At 44.1% G+C, this 17,691-nt stretch overlaps 1 protein-coding gene across 1 annotated transcript in view; it reads left to right on the forward strand.

The window, feature by feature from the left end:
- The first annotated feature begins 4,402 nt into the window (after positions 1-4,402).
- The window catches only part of C3H10orf90 (chromosome 3 C10orf90 homolog), a 130,875-nt gene continuing 117,586 nt past the window's right edge, over positions 4,403-17,691 (forward strand). Inside the window, exon 1 of the mRNA XM_066622295.1 lies at positions 4,403-4,571. Coding sequence (XP_066478392.1) covers positions 4,403-4,571 — 169 coding nt within the window. The remainder of the gene's footprint in view (positions 4,572-17,691) is intronic.

Below are 17,691 nucleotides of genomic sequence, written 5' to 3' on the forward strand. Positions count from 1 at the left end.
TCTGTCCATCCCCTGCATAATTTTGTATGTCTCAATCATGTCCCCCCTCAAGCGTCTCTTTTCTAGGCTGAAGAGGCCCAAACGCTGTAGCCTTTCCTCATAAGGAAGGTGCCCCAGCCCCGTAATCATCTTAGTCACTCTCTTTTGCACCTTTTCCATTTCCACTATGTCTTTTTTGAGATGCGGCGACCAGAACTGGACACAATACTCCAGGTGTGGCCTTACCATAGATTTATACAACGGCATTATAATACTAGCCGTTTTGTTCTCAATACCCTTCCTAATGATCCCAAGCATAGAATTGGCCTTCTTCACTGCCGCCGCACATTGGGTTGACACTTTCATCGACCTGTCCACCACCACCCCAAGATCTCTCTCCTGATCTGTCACAGACAGCTCAGAACCCATCAGCCTATATCTAAAGTTTTGATTTTTTGCCCCAATGTGCATGACTTTACACTTACTGACATTGAAGCGCATCTGCCATTTTGCTGCCCATTCTGCCAGTCTGGAGAGATTCTTCTGGAGCTCCTCACAATCACTTCTGGTCTTCACCACTCGGAAAAGTTTGGTGTCGTCTGCAAACTTAGCCACTTCCCTGCTCAACCCTGTCTCCAGGTCATTTATGAAGAGGTTGAAAAGCACCGGTCCCAGGACAGATCCTTGGGGCACACCGCTTTTCACCTCTCTCCATTGTGAAAATTGCCCATTGACACCCACTCTCTGCTTCCTGGCCTCCAACCAGTTCTCAATCCATGAGAGGACCTGTCCTCTAATTCCCTGACTGTGGAGTTTTTTCAGTAGCCTTTGGTGAGGGACCGTGCCAAACGCCTTCTGAAAGTCCAGATATATAATGTCCATGGGTTCTCCCACATCCACATGCCTGTTGACCTTTTCAAAGAATTCTGTAAGGATCGTGAGGCAAGACTTACCCTTACAGAAGCCATGCTGATTCTCCCTCAGCAAGGCCTGTTCATCTATGTGTTTTGAGATCCTATCTTTGATGAGGCATTCCACCATCTTACCCGGTATGGATGTTAGGCTGACCAGCCTACAGTTTCCTGGGTCCCCCCTCTTTCCCTTTTTAAAAATAGGCGTGACATTTGCTATCCTCCAATCTTCTGGCACCATGGCCGTTTTGAGGGACAAGTTGCATACCTTAGTCAAGAGATCAGCAACTTCATTCTTCAATTCCTTAATAACTCTTGGGTGGATGCCATCAGTGCCCGGTGACTTATTGATCTTTAATTTATCAATGAGGTCTGAAACATCTTCTCTTTTAACCTCTATCTGACTTAACTCCTTGGTCAGGAGGGGCCGTTCGGGCAGCGGTATCTGGGAGGGAGGGAGGAGGGAGGTTTTGGGCCTGGGCCAGACATTACCACCACTGAGATCCACCCCGACCTGTCTCCACTTGCTCCGGCTGCTGGTCTGCTGGTCTGCTGCACATGGCTTACCTGCTTCCACACCATCAGCAGTAGCTCAAGCAATGGCAGCCTGCATGATACAATGGCAGGTTGCAAGATCCACCATCATGTCATGAGGATGGGATTGGGCTGTTTCTATTTTCTAAGCATTGATCATATGTTTTTGGAGTTATTAAATAATGCTATTTAATCATCTATTTAATGCTATTTTTTCATCTATGATTTAAAAAAAATGATCAGATACTTTCCACAAAGTTGAAAGTCTTGATTTCTCCTTTGTTTTTTCCAGTCACAGTCAGGGTTGTCAACTAGTTATTACTTTATTAACTAGAATGTAAAGTTGCCACTTTGCTCAAAATTATTCAGTTTCTCCAGCCTTTTGCTTTTTTCACAGGCAGATAAGCACCAAATATTACTCTCAAGTCATTTGGGGACTGCCTCTGGGTCCCTCCCTTTAGCTTCTGCCCTGTTAGCAGATTCCCGCCCCCCATTTTTTGAAGGTTGGCAATCATGTGATGTCACCAGATACCATCTTGTGAGGCCCCACCTCAGAAATCTCAGGTTTCTGGATGCATCTGACCTGACAACCCTATCAATACGCAAGACGAATTTTTTTGCATTTTGTGTTTGTTTGTTTTAAATCGCACAACTGTTAATACCCAGGATGCATTGAAGTTTTGTGCTTGAAATTTTTGAAATCCTCTGTACAGTATGTATGCCTTTAAAGAGCACTTAATAAACACTTTGCAAACCAAATTTGACTTTGTTCTGACTTTTTTTGCCCATAGGAATGCATCAATTAAATTTCAATGCATTCCTATGGGAAACCGCGCTTCGCAAGACGAAATTTTTGCAATACGAAACGACTCGCGGAACGAATTAATTTCGTCTTGCGAGGCATCACTGTATGATGTGATAATAAATGCATAATATTTGGGTTTTATTTTCACTTTAAAAAGCCAGCCAAGTGGGGGAGGGGGCTATCCAGATCAAGACAACAAGGTGGAACTAGGGAGGGTGTTAGTTCTTTACTTCCATGCCGTTTTCTCACCAAAAATCCCCTTCAAAACTGTTAGGGCCATGAAGGCTTCATTTCTGGGAAAGGCAAAGACTTGCTGAATTCTGATTCCACTTTGTTCCACCAGATCCTGACCACCTCTGACCTACCAGATCTTCTCCAGTCCTCCTCTGACTTGCTAGATTCTTCCCGGCTCTTCCCTTGACCTTTCCCTGCTCTGAACCTGCCCAGTTCTGCCCTGGTTCTGTTCTAGCTCAAGATTCATGCAGGAATTGGTGTTTTGAAATTCAGAGTTGGCAAATGTAATGCCCATAAGCACTATGCCTATTAGAGAGACACAGAATACAGCTGTCCAGCTCCTTTTTCTCTGGACCTTATGCAGAAGTTCCTGACAGAACAATGTTTCTCAAACTATGGGTCAGGACACACTAGGTGGTTTGCAACAGAGAGGTGTGGTGCAGAGGTGGCAGGTGAGGCAGAACAGCCCCATCGTAGTCTGAGGAAAAGCACTGCAGCCACCCCACCTGCTAACATCTGAGTAGGCTATCCTTACACCCAAGAGAACCTCCTCAGGAGTAAGCAGGCAGGGCAGCAATAAGCAGGCAGGTAAGCAGGCAGGGCCACAGACAATGACAGGACAGTTCTGCCTCACCTGCTTCCCCTGCACTGCAGTCCTTGGTTTGCAAGCCAATTTCAGGTGGGTTTCCATTCATTTCAATAAGTATTTTATTGTTAATATATTAGACTTGATGCCACCATGGTAAGTGGCTGCATTTGAGGAAATTTCAGATCTATACTTTTAATAGACTACTTACTATGCATGTTTTTGTTTTTTTTAATCAATGATTGTCAGTGGGGCTTACTCCCATGTAAGTGTGGATAGGATTGCAGCCTTTGGGATGTTAGGGGAATTTTTAAACAGATCAGCAACTGCTTCGGAGGGTTAGGAGGGTTTTTTATTTTAAATAAATTTTTAAACTTTTACTTACTGTAAACTTTTAATTTACTTAGGCCCAAATCCTAACCAACTTTCCAGCACTGACATAGCTGTGCCAATGTGGCATGCACTGCATCCTGCAGTGGGGAAGCAGTCAAGGGGGCTTCCTCAAGGTAAGGGCATGTTTGTTACTTTACCTTGGGGCTGCATTGAGGCTTGGTCAGTGCTGGAAAGTTGGTTAGGATTGCGCCCATACTTACTTAATTTAACATAATATTGTTGAATGGTAGGTATTAAAAATTTCCCTGCTGGATGATGTCATTTTCGCCCATGACATCACTTCCATGTTAATTACATCACTTCTGGTGGGTCCCAATAAATTGTCATTCTAAAAAGGGGGTCCCAGAGCTAAAACATTGAGTACGACTGTACTGGAGGATTTTTGATCTTTACATTGTAACTCTTTCTTCAGCCTGTCTTATGGGCAAGGAGGAGACTGAATAAACATAAGGCCAGAATTTAGGTGCTAGATTCAGCTTTCACTAAAACGCCCAGAAACAGAGAACACTGGTCGCTTAAATATTAACGTTGAAGGGATAAAAGATTCATGTTGCTTTAGCCAGATAGATCTTCTCTGCCGGCTGCATGTAAGATTGAAAAATGGTTGAAAAAGGCAGCCCCCAGAATGGAGATGGGGGCAACTGGGGGGGGGGGATCGCCTGCATTTAGAGACAGGGCTTCAAACCAATCCGGCTAAATGGATAAGCAGGCCCGGGCCTTATCTCCATAGATAACCCTCATTAATCCAGTGAGCTTCTGAGGACAAAAGAAAGAAATGAATTGCTTCATTTGAGTTGCTTGAATGGAATGCTAATGAGAGGAGGTGGAAAAAAAAAAAAGGAGTGTGAATTATTCATGCTGACAGAGGGGAAGGAAGGCAGATCCTGGCTTCCCCTGTTACCATTGCAACAAGTGGCTGCCGGCCTAGCCAGGGCAAGGCTGGGGGAGACAACAGGCAAGATGCCTTCCCAGACCAGGGGACCTGTGTTTTTGAGATGCACATCGCACACCCTCATGGATTTAAGAGGAAAGCCCCTTGCATCCTTGAACCCGCAGAAAAGGTCCTTCAGATCTCACCTTCACCTAGTGATCAACCTCTCCTCCTGGGGGAGACCTCGCTGCTGCCTGGGTAAGTTTGGGACAAATTTTTGAGGCTTTCCATCTCAGTGGTTGAACAGTGTTTTGCTTCTCTTGGATGGGTGGCGTGCCTGCTTTTTGCATTTCAAGTTAACTTGAAAGAGCACAAGTACCTTTACTGGGGATCAATATCTCTGCATTTTAAGCACCTTGCTCTGAAGTAACATAGAATAAAAATACTGTAAACAGACCATGCTCCTGGATTATGTTTTCCCTATGCCAGTGGGTGTGTGTGTGTGCTGTCTGATTAGTACTTCTAGAAGGATTGTGTTACAGGACGCATGTTCTGCTATACATCATTTGCAAGCTACAGTATTAATGAATCTTGCTTTTCCAATGGCAAAAAAGACAGATGTTATGTCTGTGAGACACAAAACAGCGGGGGAGCGGTGTTAGGCATCTATCTCCATTAGTCAGGGTCTAAAAAAACTCCTGAAAGTTTTGATTTGTTAGTCAACACCAGCGAAATTGTTAACATTTTCCCATATGCTGTGCCACAGCAGACAAGCGTCTCAAAATGTAAATAATGGGTTTGCATTAATTCAGTACATGCCAGCTTGCAAAATAGATTTTGTCCCATTAATACAAAACAAAAACAAGATGAAATAAATAACTTCCAAGACAAGAAGACAAATCAAAATGGGCTTAAGCTTCTTTTGTGAAAACAGTATTAGCATACACCCAGCTTTGAATGCACTTGTTCTCTCAAACTTTGTGATCTATGACAACCTTCTTGCTTCTTGTTAAAAGACAATTTGATTTTCATGTTTACAGAGCTAAAAATACAGCTAATATTGGCTACCTGCGGTATATTGAAGAAGCTGTGTCCAACAGGCAGATGTTCTGTCACATGACACTGTAACATAAATAATTTCTATAAAATGCGTGCAGCTTTTGGGCCCAATCCTATCCCAGCACCAATGCAGCCTCAATGCAGCCTTGTGGTAAGGGGACAAATGTTCCTGTATCTTGAGGTGGCCTCTGCGACTGCACCCCCCCCCCCAAATGCAACACATACCCGTTGGTCTGGCTGTAAAAGCCCTGGTAAGTTGGATAGGATTGCACCCATAATTATTTTGTAAGCAAGGATGCTCCTCAGCTCTCATGTTTGCCTGAAAGAAACCCAGCAACTTGGCACCCAGTTGCTATGTAGTGTTGGTTTGAAACAGCTTGTAAGTACTATGAGTTTAGTACTTGGGTGGGTTTAATGCCTTGCAAACTGACTCTTTTACTTTGTAAAATACAAAATAGAATCACTCATGTAGGAGCTCAGTGGCAGCTACAAAAAGAATATAGCATGGTGATGTGCTAATAAGAAGACTCTACTTGACAGAGTTACTGCATACAGATGTCCTATTGCTTTAAGATTCCTTTATCAAGTGTTCAGTACTATAAAAATCTTCTAGCCTCATGAAAGCAAGGGTGCAAAATAGCAGTGTGAACTAATCTAAGAAGAGCATCATGTCCAAAGACATTTGGACTGATTTATTTGAGAATCACATTTCTTCAACTTCCAATCAGTGTAGTAGCATAGAAATAGCAATTCCAATTTACTTGCTTATTTGAGAACTATTTGGAACATGGGCGGCCCAATCCCATGGTTCCCTAGTGCCCATGGCTACAGCGGCGCCAAAATGGCAACTGCTGTAACCTATGGGACAAGGAAGCAGCACCAGGTCTCCTCAGGGTAAGGGAACAAACATTCTCTTACTCTGTGCAACACCCAGGCGATCCCAATGGATCTCCTTGGATCTGTGCCAGCTATTGAGCTGGCGCAGAACCAAAGAGACCCATGTTTGGCTTCCTGTCCAGGAGCTGCTTCCATCTCCACCTCCGTCCCTACCCCTTCCTTCCCCCCACTCAGTTCTGCCCCCTTCCCACCCTTCCCCTGCCCCAAAAAGCCCTGCTGCCGGCCAGTGGCTATCCTTACCACCAGGAGCACTTGGTGGCCATCTTTGGACGCTGAGGCCCAGCACTGACTGATGCTGGGCTCAGCGCTAGTGGTGCATCAGTGCTTTTGGCACAAAAGTACCTTACAGCACTTTTTGTAACAGCCCAGTCAGCAGTGCCAGCGGAGTGCCAGCGCCACAGATCATATTGGGCCCTAATTTTTTTATGGCATGGCTCTAAATGCACTTACTTGGGAGTAAGCGCTCTATTAAGTATACTGGGACTTACATTTGATTAAATATACATAGGCTATCTATTTGAGTATGTCAGCATCATGCAGGTGAGGTGGTAGAGGTAAAATGTGTACTTCTTACTGACACTTTGTATTTGTGAAGCACTTTTGGAATGTGCTTATAATACATTTGGGAAAAGTGAGTATTACTTTCAGGGGTTCAGGGGTCATCCAGGTCAAGCACTGCCCAAGGGCCTTCGCCCAGGAAAGACTGCCCCCCCCCAGGCTGGGCCAACCATTGAACCCTCTCAGTGGCAGTGGCAGTGGCAGTATCTAATCTACCATCAGAGGACAGGTAGGGGTTGTCGTGTTAGCAGAGCGGAGTGAATCAGTCAGTCCCACACACAGCAAAGACGTGTTTTGTTAAGAATTTTACTGCAGCAACATAAGAACTTGTAACTCTGGCAGAACAACAGAACAGGAAAAAGTAGAAGCTAATGAAAAGTTAATCATAGTAGGAGAGAGCAATCCACAAGTATTTAAACTAGAAACTAAATATGTAACTGCTCCCCCTTGTGATGGGGATGATTACATTTACCCACTCCAGCAGTTATTGTAGGTCTAGCTCACATGCCTAGTACAGGCCTTTGTCCTACATACCCAGCAACCTGGCATTGATTATGATTCCCATATTGCAAATAAGGAAACTTGCCTAAGGCCACCAAGTAAGTTCATGGCAAAGATGAGATTTGAACCATGGACGATCTGATCCACAACTGACAGCCCAATCCTAACTAATTTTGCAGCAGTGATGCAACTGCAATGCAACCCCAAGGTAAGGGAACAAGCATAGGCCTCCGTAACTGCTCCCGGCCACAGAGTGCTGCACGCACCCTGTTGGCACGGCTGCATCAGTGCTGGAAAGTTGGTTAGGTTTGGACTGTCATTGTCTTAGCCACTATAATGCCCCTGCGTCTCTCCTAGTGACATCGTATGTTTCTGTAATGAGCTTTTGGAGTAGTATCCAATATATATGCCTTAGACCAGAAGTAACCGCCTGTGTGATTCTCTCTGTATGATATTTGCATGCCTCTTCCAATATAACTGTGCTCACCCATTCCTTAAAAAAGCGGCAGAAGCTGTTCTAGAAACCACCTGTGCTGTTTTCACATTGTCTGTTTGTGTCATGGGCCTTGAGCACTATGCGGCCACCTTTGTGCTTGAACAACATGTTTCCTTGCCTGCAAAGCCGCAACCCTGCTGTGTCGGTATGGCCCTCAGTGGAGATGGTACAGCTGTAGGTTCATTCCATTGTAATTGCATTATAGATATTGAATTCTTTCCTAACTTTGTTTAATGCTCTCCTTCTGGCAGTGGGCGGAGGTCAACTATCCATACTGATTTTATTAGATATTTTAGTAGCCATTCACCAGGCTGATCGTGAGGTTTTATTGAAATGCCTGTGGGTTCTTGCAAAAGATAATGAGGTTGCTCTTGATTCCTTTCTGGCAGGTGCAGTAAGCAATTTTCCATCCTCATAAAGGCAGCTACCTTGAGGTTCTGCTGAATATGGATTTCTCCTGTTTAAAATGGTGGGCATGCTTTGGAAGGATTTGTTTGTGATTGGCATGTGGATGATCTGCCCTTTTGGATTATTTAAAGAATTATGGGCACGAATGGTGTTCACATTCTTTCCCCCTAGAAAGAATGTTCTATTCGCAGTTTAATTTTCGCAGAGCACATCTGAAAACAGTGCTGATTATTTTTACCACTTTGTGTCTGAAACAGATTGGAATGCTACCTAATCGTGAAAATAAGTGGAAAAGAAAAACAACACCTGGAATCTTCTTCCCCAATTCCTGTTTAATACTTATTTTCTTTGTAAGCTTTGCCCAGCATGGTTTAGTTGCCACAGTTCTAGTTCTGTCAATAGCAGCTGTGGGTATCTGGAAGAGGTGGGAACTTGCCAAGGTCTCAGGCAGTTTAGGGGCCCACTGAAGTGGGAGCATGACCAGGGTCCCCTGACTTGTTACACTCTTGGGTGTTTTGAATGCATGGAAAGATAAGACGGAAATAGCACATGCTTCGTCTGACCTTACCAAGCCACATACAATGAAAGATGCATCAGAGTCCCATGTGACAATTTAGCAGACTATAGGGCAGTGGTACTCAAAAGTTTCCAACCAGTGGCTCCCTTGACCCCCATGGCTGTTGGCCATGACTCCCCATCATGTTCCTGAGGGCTGGAAGTGACATCATTAAACAGGAAGTGGCCAGAAATATTAACTATATTAACTATATTAAATATAATATTATAATATATTTATTATAATATAATATTAAATATTAAATATATATTAACTATATTAATATTAACTATGTTAATCATATCATTAATTAAGTGCAGATCTTAAAGATATATTATTAATACACAGCAATATACACGCTTTATAAATGATCAGCTGCTGATCACTGTTGGAGACAGGATGCTGGAGTAGGTAGATTTTGTCTGGTCCAGGAGGACTCATTTTTTTCAACTTTGTAAGCATACCAGTAGAATTGTTTTATCAAATGAACTTTGTGAACAACCAGTCTGACCAACATTACACACACACACCCCTGTGGACCCCAGTCCAACTAGTCATTTCTCCCATTCTCCTTGGATAGGATTGAACCCTTTATTAATTAAATGAAATTAAATTTGTCCAGCAGCTGGTGGGGAAAACAAAAATAGACAATGAAAATATATCAGAGCTGATAAGGGTTTGGTTTGGAAGCTGATTTGTCTCCTATACTAGGAGATGCACAGCTCAAGCCTATGCATGTCTACTCAGAAGTAAGTCCCATTAGAGTCAATGGGGCTTACTTCCAGGAAAGTGTGGATAGGATTGGGCTGGCAATTGCTTCATCAGTGGCTGATAAGTATTCCCTTCAAATAACAAGATTAAAAATACAGCCCTTCCTCTTCAGTCAAACAACAAGATTAATAAATCACTTTAAAAACAGTCCCCTTTTTCTGCTCCTGGCCAAGTAAAGTGTGTGCTTGTCTCTCCCCTCCCCCTTTGCCAACTGCATGGAAGCAACTTTAAGACTCCTGGTGACTGGTAAAATAGGAAGTGTTTTATTTGGGGAGGGGGAGGAAAGCGGGAAGGTTTGGAGATCGAAAGGGGGGAGTGGAAGAGGGAGGGGGTTGAAAAGAGAGATTTCACTTTGATGAGAAGCGATCCCAGGATGGGAACTAGGAACCAACCAGACAAGGATTAGCCAGGGTTAAGGACTGCAAGCTGAGCATGCTCGGAAGAGGGCAGGGCGGCAGCAGCCACTTTCGCAGCTGAGCAATTCCCCTTTCTTCTGCTTTAAAAAAAAGCACAGACTACGGGCAGAAGACGGGCTCATATTCTGCCCAGGGGTGTGACTGTATCGCTGCGAGAGGACATCCCGCGCCTCCCCTTTGAGTTCCTGGCACCTCCCTAAAGAGCTGTGCCGCACAGTTTGAATAACTCTGCTATAGGGTATGCTATGCTCTCATTTCAGGAAGAAACAGAGACTAGCAGGTGAGAGAGTGCACTCAGTTTGTCAGTGTGCCATAAATGACCCTGTTCCTCCAGCTTATTGTGCAAAGGTTAATGTCAGACCATTTGGGGGTTGCTTTTGGGGTCCTCCTTTTTATTGCTATATCTTTATTATTGGGGCCTGCTCCATCCCTTTACTGTGGTTTTACCCCAGTACCTGATATATCTGCATACTTCCAGGCTTGGCAGTTTTGTGACATCATCAGGCTTGCATCTTCTATCATCACCAGCCCCCTGCATCAGAATCTCAGGATTTTTAATGTACCTGACCTATCCGTCTTAAAGACCACTGATGGTATTCTGCCTGCAAGTCCATGAAAATCAGTTGTGCTGCTGATCTGCATGACATGTTTAGCATCAGAAAGGACATAGTGGAAATGGAAAAGGTGAATGATTACTGGGCTGGGGCACCTTCCTTATGAGGAAAGACCACAGTGTTTGGGCCACTTCAGCCTAGAAAAGAGGCGCCTCAGGGGGGACATGATTGAGACATACAAAATTATGGATAGAGTGGATAGAGAGATGCTCTTTTCTCTCTCACACAACACCAGAACCAGGAGACATCCACTAAAATTGAGTGTTGGGAGAGTTAGGACAGACAAAAGAAAACATTTTTTACTCAGTGTGTGGTTGGTCTGTGGAACTCCTTGCCACAGGGTGTGGTGATGGCATCTGGCCTAGATGTCTTCAAGGGGATTGGACAAATTTCTGGAGGAAAAATCCATCACGGGTTACTTACAAGCTGTGATGTGTATGTGCAACCTCATGATTTTAGAAATGGGCTATGTTAGAATGCCAGATGAAAGGGAGGGCACCAGGATGCAGGTCTCTTATTGGCTTGTGTGCTCCCTGGGGCATTTGGTGGGCCACTGTGAGATACAGGAAGCTGGACTAGATGGGCCTATGGCCTGATCCAGCGGGGCTGTTCTTATGTTAGTATCCAGGGTGTGTACTAGAGGAGCAGCTATTAAGGGCCTTTATGATGAGTAACATATGCCAGTGAATATAAGAACATAAGAACATAAGAACAGCCCCACTGGATCAGGCCATAGGCCCATCTAGTCCAGCTTCCTGTATCTCACAGCGGCCCACCAAATGCCCCAGGGAGCACACCAGATAACAAGAGACCTCATCCTGGTGCTCTCACTTACATCTGGCATTCTGACTTAACCCATTCCTAAAATCAGGAGGTTGCGCAGACACATCATGGCTTGTACCCGATAATGGATTTTTCCTCCAGAAACACGTCCAATCCCCTTTTAAAGGCGTCTAGGCTAGACGCCAGCACCACATCCTGTGGCAAGGAGTTCCACAGACCGACCACGCGCTGAGTAAAGAAATATTTTCTTTTGTCTGTCCTAACCCGCCCAACACTAAATTTTAGTGGATGTCCCCTGGTTCTGGTATTATGTGAGAGTGTAAAGAGCATCTCCCTATCCACTCTGTCCATCCCCTGCATAATTTTGTATGTCTCAATCATGTCCCCCCTCAAGCGTCTCTTTTCTAGGCTGAAGAGGCCCAAACGCCGTAGCCTTTCCTCATAAGGAAGGTGTCCCAGCCCCGTAATCATCTTAGTCGCTCTCTTTTGCACCTTTTCCATTTCCACTATGTCTTTTTTGAGATGCGGCGACCAGAACTGGACACAATACTCCAGGTGTGGCCTTACCATCGATTTGTACAACGGCATTATAATACTAACCGTTTTGTTCTCAATACCCTTCCTAATGATCCCAAGCATAGAATTGGCCTTCTTCACTGCCACCGCACATTGGGTTGACACTTTCATCGACCTGTCCACCACCACCCCAAGATCTCTCTCCTGATCTGTCACAGACAGCTCAGAACCCATCAGCCTATATCTAAAGTTTTGATTTTTTTGCCCCAATGTGCATGACTTTACACTTACCGACATTGAAGCGCATCTGCCATTTTGCTGCCCATTCTGCCAGTCTGGAGAGATCCTTCTGGAGCTCCTCACAATCACTTCTGGTCTTTACCACTCGGAAAAGTTTGGTGTCGTCTGCAAACTTAGCCACTTCACTGCTCAACCCTGTCTCCAGGTCATTTATGAAGAGGTTGAAAAACACCGGTCCCAGGACAGATCCTTGGGGCACACCGCTTTTCACCTCTCTCCATTGTGAAAATTGCCCATTGACACCCACTCTCTGCTTCCTGGCCTCCAACCAGTTCTCAATCCACGAGAGGACCTGTCCTCTAATTCCCTGACTGTGGAGTTTTTTCAGTAGCCTTTGGTGAGGGACCGTGTCAAACGCCTTCTGAAAGTCCAGATATATAATGTCCACGGGTTCTCCCGCATCCACATGCCTGTTGACCTTTTCAAAGAATTCTATAAGATTCGTGAGGCAAGACTTACCCTTACAGAAGCCATGCTGACTCTCCCTCAGCAAGGCCTGTTCGTCTATGTGTTTTGAGATCCTATCTTTGATGAGGATCTCATCAAAGACTGACTTTGATCAAAGAATCAAAGAATGACTGGCTGCAGTTGGTACTGTCTAGAGCAGTAGCTTTCAACATTATTGGATGTTGGGGAGGAGTGGGGCAGGATTGGTACAATCTGATGAGAATCCAGTTTTAAGGTCTTTAGGACTGGTTCAGGTAGTAGCTATTGTTTTAGGTATAAAAAACAACAGAGTAATAATGGTGATATGAGCTTATTGCTAAAAATACTATTAAAAATTTTTGTACCTCTTTTCAATGAGAAGTTCACAAAGCAATTTACATAGTTGCCAACATTTTGCTACTTTTTACACTTCTTCGGAAATAACTTTCTGTGTATATGAACAATTGCAAAGATCTACTTCAAAAATAATTAAAACTTGAACATCATCATTTGTCCCTGAATTGATTTTGATCTAATTGACCTAACTCCCCCCTTTACTGTTTTTACTTTTTATAATTAATTTCTCTCTCTCTCTAATTCAAAACTTGCTGTTGGTTACTGACTTCTGGAAGACTTTGGAACTCAGAAGTAGTATTTTCTGAGACGGTTCGTTTCTTTAATTTGTTGTTGTTTTTCTGCTGCTTGACACTTTCTAATCATGCACAACTCTCTTTGGACTAGATTCTCTTCCTGCATATTGTAGACACTTTAATCAGGGCCCTTCGTATTCTGAAGTACTCTAGAACAATTTCTACAGCAAATTTGAATAAATTCAGCAGTTATGTCTGATACAGTGATCAAATGTAATTGCCTGCAATGTCACACCCACAAGATCCTTAGCTGACTTCAAAATTTGTGGTACTCTGGCTTTTCTCAGTTTCATCACCAAGGAATCCTTCTCTCTCAGTGGCATTCAAGCCTTTTAATGCACTTGAATGTAAAAGTATCTGGTAGAATTTAGCATGATGCATGGGGAATTAGCCATGCAACTTTGGCTTTTAGAACAGACAGGGAAAGACCAGAGAGCAAAGATGTAGAAACCTCATGATGTTTGGCAGCTGCTTGGATAGGCAGAAGTAGTTGTGCAAATACTGTACTTACCTGTTATTGGACCAAGATATTGATAAAGTTGGGGCCTAGCCAACTTTTCTGAACTTCCTTCCACTACACACACATGCTGTTTCTTCTGATGCCTACAAATCTCCTTAAACAAGGCAGGATCTTTTGCTGGACTAATCCAGACTAATATGTTTGCTATATAGAGTCAGGAAGCTTCCACCATGACTCACATTAGGATTGACCAGATGGGCACCATCTGGGGGTGCAGGCCCATTGAAGAGTTCTCTCAGTCAGTCCCTGAAATCTCCTGCCCCAGTAATCCATGGTAGTGGTGGTGTGAGTTGGCTGAAGGACTCAGGTTGCCAGTACTTGCTCAGAAACCATGTCCCCTATGAAGCCATGTTATTATGCGATTGCTAGAGGAAACTTCCATTGGCCTATGGGAAGGGCAGGATAAAGAGCTGCCATGCAAGCCTTTGACTGAGAAGCATGCAGAGTAGTTTCCACCTTTCCCACGAACCAATGGGAAACCACTTCTTCAAAAGCCCCTCTGTCTTTCTGTCTTTTTCTCTCCAAAATTATTTGTTCTGGCTTTAAATACAAGCTGGGATCTGCCATGTTCAGATACTACAGCAAATGCCTGTATTTTAAACCAGGAACTGATGTTGCAAATTACCTCTCCTTGCATGTGAAGCGGGGGTAGGGGAGCACAAAAGCCCAAGCTTGGTTCATGATGTGATGCTTACACTAAACTATGATTTAATATCTGAAACCAGTCTGAGTGGCCCCATTGAGCAGGATGGGGCTTGACACAGGCTAAAAGAACAAATGTTCTCTTACCCCGAAGAGACCTCCTGCCTCTTCTCTGGATATGGCAGTGGCCACTCAATGCCATTGCACCAGCACAGGGTAGGATTGGGATGCCTGTCCTCACTTGCAGTATTGTTTTTGGCCATAGATTGTATCTTGCTGCATATGTACCCTGATTAGATAGCAAAATCAAATCTGATAGCCACAGAATTAGGAGGGATCTTGGTTCTTCAACATGAACCTCCCTGTCTGCTCGGACTTTTTTTGTGGGGGGGAGGACCTACTATACATATCTACAGGGTATTGTTCAGTGGCACCCAGGATGTTGAACTGCCTGCCCCAGATCTGTGTGCACCTCCCCCTTTAATGGCATTTAGGTGCCACTTGAAGACTCTGTTGTTTCAGCAGACCCTGGGCATAGCTGACTGAGATGATTTTTTATCTACCACATTTGGTTGCTTTATTATCTGTTGTTGTATATCTTGATTATGGATGTCAGCTTGGGCTCTTTAGAGGTAAGTTATATCAATATATTGATAACTCAGCTCTGGAGGAAAGCAAAAGTGGAGACAGATTTGTCTTTTTAAATGTAGGCTTTAATTTTGCCTTATACCCTTTAAACTTGCAGAGAGCTGCTGTAGTGCAGCAGCTCAGGGCGCAATCCTTTCCAGCACCAACGTAAAGGCAATGCAACTCCAAGGGAAGGGAACAAACTTTGCCTTACCTTGAGGAGGCCTCTGTGATTGTCCCCCAACTGCAGGATGCAGCGCATGCCTCACTGGGACAGCTATGCCAGTGCTGGAAAGTTGGTTAGGATTGCGCTCTAAGAGGGTGAGCTCTGGATTAGAACTTCCCTGATGACCATCTCCCCTCTGCTGTGAACTCATTAAGGGCCCAATGCTATCCAACTTTCCAGTGCTGGTACAACCGCAATGCAGTCCTGAGGGAAGAGAACAAATGTTCCCTTACCTATGGGAGGCCTCCGTGACTGTTCCCCTACTGCAGGATGCAGTGCGGGCCTCATTGGTATGGCTGCACCCGCGCTGGAAAATTGGATAGGATATGGCCCTAAGTGGCCTCAGGGAATCCACTCCCTTTCAGCCTCCACTGCACTACAGCTTGTTGTAAGGATTGCATCCAGATAATACATGTGAAATGGATCCAAACGTGCCATAAGTGACACATTCCTCAAGCATAACTTTGTGGAGCATTATGCTTCAGCTGTCTGTGGCTTATCTCTTTGCAAAACTTTTTCAACTGCTGTTTTTGTCTTTCCTAAATGGCAGAAAATTGGTGCAGAGAAGCAAAGCCTTTTCCTTGTTTGCCCGTCCCTCCTTGCTCGTCTTTTCCTTCTGCCGTCTTCCCCTACTTCCAGTACCGTAAGCTTTTTGGCGTTGCTCCCTTTTGTTTATATCTTTCTCTGACTCTTCTTCTGCATCTGTCTTTGAACCAGATTGGCAGCTGCAGCAGAAGTCTATTAGTGCTGAGCTTCTAAGCATAAGTGCTGTCCCTGCAGTGCTGCTTGCAGAGCACAGCCAAGTAAGAGCCTGGCTGTGCACTCCAGAGTACAATGATAATAAGAGTTCTTCTGGTGGAGCAGCAGGAGCTGGTAGTTCTGTGGCCATCAGTAGCTGGGAAAAAGTAGCCCACGGGCAGTTAACTTGTGTATAGAGCTGGCAGTCCGTAGTTTTGATCATCTTGCAGGGCTAAGAGAGATGGATATGAAGATCCTGTCTCAAACGCCACTGCTCGGTAAAGCAATTTTTATTATTTTGGTTGGCAAAGTGATCTTGAAAAGAGGTGCAATCGACTGTTTGATGTCTCGTTCGTTATGGTTCCTAGCTACATTTATGGAGTACTTCGAAACATTCTAGCTGGCACAGAGGGGATCTTGTTAACTGCTTGCCACAAATATTGTCCTTAAAATGTCTTGACAAGGAGAATTGTTAGTGCAAAAACAAGTGAGTACACTGGCTTAGTGATCAGTTATCTGTTTTATTTGGTGACTTATTTCTTTTTATGACTACTGTTTGAAACACAGAGCCCTAAAATCAGGCATCTAAATTGATACACTTGAGCCTTCACAGTTGCATTTACTTTTTGCCTGCAGAGAGAGAGAGAGAGAGAGAGAGAGAGAGAGAGAGAGAGAGCGCTCAGTAACTACAGAGAACAACTTAAAAATAATATTGTAAGAAACCTTCTGCTCTTTGTACATTTCTAAAACCACTATATTTTATTTATTTATACAGGTATTTATATACCGCCTTTCATCAGATTTCTCCTCAGACTTTAATCCAAGGCAATTTACATAGGCAGGCTGTTCTAAACCCCCGTAGGGATTTTTACAATTGAATTGATCTAGTCTTTCATAGAACTCCTCGTTCCAGCTGGATTCCTTCCTGGTCTGGCCTCTCTCTGGCCCTTTGCCTCCCACGCTCCACTTGACGGCAACTCCTCTCTGCCACCGAGGGTCAGCTCATCAGTATATCAGTGTGTCCTCAGTTCTTGGGTACTTCTGGTTGTTTCGAACTGGCAGCCTCAGATCTTCAGGCATACAAGGCGGCAGCTCTACCAACTGAGCCAGACCTCCTGCCTCTATAATTCTTAGAAATGGGAGTTAGCAAATATATAGCAAAGTATTTTATTTGTTATGGTTATGATGACCATTTTCAGCCCTAAGCAGAGGATTCCTCTGACTACAAGAGAAACCAGAAGAAACTGACCACCAGTGACATAGCTAAGAGGGTGCAGGGGGATTGCACAGGGCAACCAGATTTAGGGGGGCAACAACCTGAGCTTGACACTAGTAGCCAAAATTGTGAAAACCGTGGTATTTTTTGAATAATACCATCATGTTATATACCATTCGATGAAGAATTTAATGCATAAGGCATTAGGCAATGAAACAAACTGCATAAAAATATCTCTATTCTATAAAAAGCTATAGCCAAATAATCAGATAATAAAAACACAACTGCATTATGTAACAAAAACTGGATTTTCTTAATTCAGAACTGATTGTTCTGAGAGCCAATTAGGTGTTATGATACAGCAGGGAACTAATAAGGTGTTAACATGAGGGAAGCCTGGGGGGAGGCAGCAGAGCAAGTGGGCGGTGAGCTGCGGGGGGGGGGGGGTTGTATTTTCC

Source organism: Tiliqua scincoides, chromosome 3 (assembly GCF_035046505.1).
Source record: "Tiliqua scincoides isolate rTilSci1 chromosome 3, rTilSci1.hap2, whole genome shotgun sequence".
Classification (NCBI taxonomy): Eukaryota; Metazoa; Chordata; class Lepidosauria; order Squamata; family Scincidae; genus Tiliqua; species Tiliqua scincoides.